General features: G+C 47.2%; 1 protein-coding gene across 1 annotated transcript; it reads left to right on the top strand.

Moving 5' to 3' along the window:
- Positions 1 to 3657: 3657 nt before the first annotated feature.
- LOC311226097 (G-protein coupled receptor 183) lies at positions 3658 to 5860 on the top strand (the record flags this gene model as incomplete). The annotated part of the gene is given in 4 exon segments (XM_084311472.1): positions 3658 to 3973; positions 3976 to 4008; positions 5084 to 5598; positions 5696 to 5860. Coding segments are annotated over 4 exon segments (1029 nt in total).
- Positions 5861 to 6114: the final 254 nt, after the last annotated feature.

The following is a 6114-nucleotide window of genomic DNA, read 5'->3' as shown; positions in this document are numbered from 1 at the left end:
TTGTGTGTGTATTTGATTCAATTCGATTATTGAGTGGGTATTGGTTCAGTGCCTCCTCCTCGGAGAGCCCTAACCCAAGTATTACATAGCTAAATTTTGCAATATATTCTTTTCAATCTATACAGCTCGCGTGGGAAGTCTCTCTGGGGATTTCCGTCTCCTCCCTATGGCGAGGGTGGTGGGATGTAAAAATGTAAAAAAAAATTACCCTCAGCAGGATTCATGTCAGTCTGTGTTTCTTTCTTTTTTAAATAAAAAGAGGAAGGAACATGAAGCATGACGGCTCCGTGTCGTTCTCCCAGGCGACTTGGAGGAACAATGTTTGGTGTCTTGCTAGACTATCCATTGATGTGTTTGGGTCTCGACGCATACATAGTGCTGGCTCGGTGTGTTTCTGTTAAGAATCATGCAGGGGCTAAGTGCGCCTTGGTTGCTTGTTATTAAAGGGGAACTATCTTATAAATGGCCTTTTTGAGTGTTTAGCATTGTTTCCTAGCTATGTGAACTTATATTAATATGATCTATGTCTCAAAATTCTCATATTGGTGCATTCTTCCAATTCTCCTCTCACAATATTCACCCTCACTGAACTGAGTCGTTTGAAAATGTGCCTATATGTGATGTCATATAGTCACTGCTGCATGTTAATGTTCAGGCGAACACGACGCTCAGCAGGCCCGGCGCAGTGGTTTAGGAGCCCAGGCTCAAAACAGCTCGAAATCTTGAGGTAGAAAAATGCTGTTTTTGAGGACTTGATTAGAAATACAAAACAATGAATAAAAAAAATATATATATTACAGAGGTGTTCCATAGACTCACAGGAATTGTGTAAAAGTGCCCAAATAGTGAAAGAAATAGTAAAATAGTTCCCCTTTAAAACAGCGTTTTTATAGGGCAACTGGGATGGAGTTTTGTCTCTTCCGAGCGCCAGTTTACTAGGTTGTCTCGATGAATTCTCGTTCATATCTGGGGGATGTCTGGGGTGGGCCACTGAGCACGGTCCTAATGGGACCGTCTGGGTGGCGCCCTCTTTTCATGTTTTAGATCGACACGCATACCTACCCCCTCTTCTGGAGTGGGCATGTCGGCGTGGTTAGGACACGGGACTGGTCTGGTCGTGCTGGTCCAGGTCAGTTAAACCCGTTGTCCGCCGGGGATGCAGATCTGCTGTTCTGGTACCCTGAGGGACTTGTGCTTTTTTCGGGGGGAAAAATGCCAGGTCGGCCCGGGTGTCACAGGGTTAGGCGTTTTGGAGACCCTTTGTTGGGTACTCTTTTGTACCTGGCACTATCATAAGGGGCTGGTTCTACTTTCTTCGCTCCTCTCTCACGCATGGCGAAGAGGGGGCTGTAGGGGTGGTCTTCTGGACCTCCTCTGGTAACCCTGTTTGCTTCCCGAGCCGCCGTGCCAGGTCTGAAGTAAAGTTTTGTTGATACCGTAGGCCTGGGATAACCCTTTTTTGAAAACTGAAACACTTGTACTGCGGTATAGCCAGTGTATACCCGCAGGTGTGTTTTGGAGTTTTTTCTTGAGGAGTTATAGGAACAACTACCGAGAGGGTAGTTGATTCCCTGGTATGTTGGAGCAGAGTCAACTCCCGGGTTACCCGGTTGAGTGTGCCCCTGCACGTTCATGACGTCTGCCAATCATGTCAGCCTTCTCTGCCTCGACTGCTCTGGGTGTTTTTTTTTTAATGGAGGCTTTGTCATGGTGATCAACAACGCCAGCATACGCCCCTTCCGCCGGGGGGGCTGTTTTCAGCTGACTCCTTTGGTGCTTGTCTCGTCCGCAGTGCTCCAGGCTCAGGTTACAGCCTGCTGCCTGGTTTCCCCGGTGCGCTGCCTGCTTCCGTTGGTTAACCTTTTTGAGTGCTTATGGCCATGCTGACTGCCTGTGTTTCAGAGTCAGTGTGCCAGGCGGTGTGCTATTGGGGGGAAAGGGCCCGCTCTTGGAGGGGCCTTATCCGAATACGCTGGCGATGTGGGGGGCGGTGTCACTAAGTGACCGCCTGGTGGGGTCTTGATGCCTGGCGTCATTGACCTCTCCGGGCCCCCTTTTTCCAGGGGATCCAGTCCCTTTGGTGGGTCTGGGTCTTCCTTCGCGCTCCGCTGCTACCGCCTTGCCACGGGTTGGGTTGCTCTTGACCCCGTGATTTTGGGGGCAGTAACGAGGTTTGTTCCTTCCGTTCGTTCCTGGGTGGCATGCGGGTTGTGCGTGTGTGTAGTCGTGGGGTCAAGCCACGGTCTGCTCACCCTGTGCGTTGGGTTGCTTGAGTTCCTCTTCGCACGGTCGGATCCGTCTCCCTCCCGTAAGCCTCCAATAGGGGGGGTATCCTCCATTAGGGAGGGTCAGGGGGCTCGGTCCTCCCCGGTCTGATGGTTGTGGGGGGCCTCAGCGGGGTACATTTGTCGAGCTATGGCTCCCGCTCAGCTCCTGTTATGCAACTGGTGCTGAGCGTAAGCCCTAACTAAATAGAACGTAAGGTTATGTATATAACCAAGTTCTATGAGTTATGGTGACGCTCAGCACCAGGACGCCGCTGCGGCCCTTGATTTTTCATTGTGGTGAAATTTGTTGGGAAGGAGATGAGTGTGTGGCCCCACCCCTGCTTATGTAGGCAGCAGATGGGGGTGTGGTTAGACGGATGTTGGTATGTAAAGGTACATTTTGAAATGTATTCAGTGCATATCCACTATCCAATATCCGAGATATTATGCAACTGGTGCTGAGCGTCACCATAACTCATAGAACTTGGTTATATACATAACCTTACGTTATAATGAATTCCAAGTTACACAGTTATAATGAACACAGATACGTTTGCATGTAACCACAATCTAGGTCATTTTGTCCTATGAGGTGAAGTAAAACACTTTTTCTTTTTTAAATGGTGTCACCACCTATTGAAAAAGCATTCACACACATGAATGCAACTGGGCTCACTGAATCCACAAGAGTCTCTTTATATGTGAGTTTTACTTTATATGTGTGACTACAAGCCAGTTTAGCAGTTAGCAAGCATGGAACATCTACAGATTCCTCAATATCGCTAGTTTCAGGTGATACATATATCTATCTTTATTATCTTATTTTTTTATCTTTATTATCTTACATAATACATTACATATATTATCTTAAAATGTTGCCCACTAGGGCCTCCGGAAGAGACAGTAACATTTGTGGGATTGCTGACATTCCGGTGGGTTTGATGGGGTTAGAATAGCAATTAGTTTTACATTTATTCATGTTTTCAGGTGATATCCAATATCCCATTCTAATCCAACAACAATATTGAGAAATGATATAGGAAATGCAAACAAATATATATCCTAGTGCCTACAGTACATCGCTTTTTAAAATGTAAATGTAAACAGCAGTACATCAACATCTGGTATGAAATGTGGGGGTGGGATTAGTCACACAGAACCTTTCAGAAGTGTCTCAAGTCATCCAGCTCAAGTTACTGTACCATCATATACAACGGAGCATTACAGGTGAATGTCTCACATGAACTCTTCTGAAATACTATGACCTTTATGTTTAGCCTGTCATTGTACAGTGTCTTCTTGCTCGCAAACCACTGCTTTTTGTATGTATCGGTTGTTATTCACAGTATGTCGCCTAAGAGATCTCTCTCTCTCTTCAACGGCAGGTGGGATGGCAGCTGACAACATCACCCTGGAGCCGGCAGATGTCCGTAGCGTCGCCAACCAGAGCGGTTGTGATGTGTTTGTGTACCAGAGTGCTGAGGCGGTCCTCTTTCCCATCTTCTACTCTCTAGTGTTCCTCATCAGTGTCTGTGGCAACAGCTTGGTTCTCTATGTGACCTGTCAGAGGAAGCAGAAGTTCAACTCCACGTCCCTCTACCTGGTCAACCTGGCGGTGTCCGATGCCCTGTTCACACTGGCGTTGCCGGGCAGGATTGCCTATTACATCCGGGAATTTGATTGGCCTTTTGGCAGCGTGCTCTGCAGACCAGCCTTCTCTTCTTTACCAACACCTATGCGGGTAAGGTCATGACCTCTGTTGTGGACACGTGTCAAGGGATCTATGGCCGTGTGTACTCTCTCTCTACCTTAGCCTGTGTTTGTTTCTCTGGGTAGACAATTTTTTCATTCTTGTGTTTTGTTTGTGTAACTGCTTGTCATTACATGCACTAATCCATTTATACATGAATGTACTGTATTTACCGGCCCATTAATATACTGTATACGCAAAACATCTCTACCGTGCGGCGTGGTGGTGCAGTGGTTAACACTGTCTAACTGTCATGGTTTTTGCTTTATTTCACCTTTCTGTGAGGGATAGCTGTCAATCCCTGGTCCCTATGGTTAATTGCCTCATTTAGCCTTTATTGTAGTCATTCTTATTTTAGGCTACTGGTGTTATTCTACACATAAACTCCCTTAGTGGAGGTTTATTGTTTTACTTTTTCAATATAAACTCCGTTATTAGGAGGTGCCTTTGTGGCTTATTTACTTTTATACGATACCTCTTTATTGAGAGTAGTCCTGTTTTTTGGACTTGATTTATTTTCTTAATTACTCACTTTGAGACTTCCACCTGTAAAGGTTGTTTTGTGTTGTTTATTTTTCCCCTTCTCCTAAAATGTCTGCGTAAGCAGTTAGTGGTTATTGCTTTCACGGATAACTTTAAGAGTCCCTATTATCTGCTCGTGACCCACACACACACGCCCACAGCCCTCACATTAACACTGTGCAGTGGTTAACACTAACACTGTCTCCTCACAGCAAGAAGGTCCTGGGTTCAAATCCCGCTTGGGGACCAAGTTGCCGGGGTAGGCTATCTCCTGGGCCTTTCTGATGTTCTCCCCACTAATCGCAAGGGTTTCCCCTCCAGTAAAAGAGATAAACCCAATGGAAAAACAAGCAGCACAGATTGCTAACACTAACAAAGGCGGACAGGAGCACTTGGATTGATCCCCAGGCCAAATGTCTGCTCCTGGCTGCCCTTGGATCCCCAAAAATGTGTGTTCCTATGTGTGTCGCCTATCTCGCATGTGTGTGTGACAATGTGTTCTACAAATAAAGACTTCTTCTTCTGCTTCTTCTTCTACCATCAGGCATTGCTTTTATGACCTGCATCAGCCTGGACCGTTACCTAGCCATGGTGCACCCCCAGCGGCTGCAGCGTCTACGGAGTGCGAGGGTCGTCCGGAGGGTCTGCTGCCTGGTCTGGACCCTGGTGTTCCTGGAGACCACTCCTCTGCTCTTCCTCAACATGCTCCATGAACACAAGGGCAGACGCACCTGCATGGAATACTTCAACCTTGAGGGCCCCCGCGCCACCCCTTACCTGCTGCTCCTGGCCTGCACCGTCTCCTTCTGCAGCCCCCTCAAGGTCATCCTGGTCTGCTACACCAAGATCAACCTGAAGCTACGGGCCGCGCCCCGGCAGAACTCTCCGAGCGGCCGGTCGGCTAGGAGCCACAGGGCAAACGGCATCATCCTTCTCATCCTCTTTACCTTTGTTGTGTGCTTCAGCCCCTACCACCTCAATGTCATGCATTTCATGGTGAGGAAGATGTTCCACCCGCCAACCTGCCAGGAACTGAGGGCTTTTAAAGTATCCTTACAGGTAGGAGTTGCTGTTGTTAACCTGTCGTTGCTTGGATTCAGAAATGCCCCCCCCCCCGCCCTGTGGGTTCTCTTTTCATTATCGTCTCTCCCCGCAGGTCACAGTTTCACTGATGAACTTCAACTGCTGCCTGGACCCAGTCATCTACTTCTTTGCAATTAAAACCTACAAGCGGAAGGTGTTGATGCTATTTAAAGGGTATCTGTCTCGCCCCAGTGCCTTTTCCAAAACCACCACAGAAAACAGCAGCAGCAACACCTGAGGGAGACCGCAGCAGAGCTCACAGGGACACTACAGTAGACAGAGGGGCTGTAGCAACACCTGCTTGTATCCTACTAGGCTATTATTCTAGAGTAGCAGCTATCTTTAGAAATCAATTGTAAAACCCTCAGCTTAGATGTGGTGAGTATTTAATATATACTTAGTGATATTCATAATTAATAGCTTTTATTTTGGTCAGGCTATATTGCATTTGAACTGTGAGCTATGTGTCTTTTGGTCATTTGGTATGTTTGC

The sequence above is a fragment of the Notolepis coatsorum genome, assembly GCF_963971535.1.
Source record: "Notolepis coatsorum genome assembly, chromosome: 3".
Lineage (NCBI taxonomy): Eukaryota > Metazoa > Chordata > Actinopteri > Aulopiformes > Paralepididae > Notolepis > Notolepis coatsorum.
This window is presented reverse-complemented; position numbering and strand designations above follow the sequence as displayed.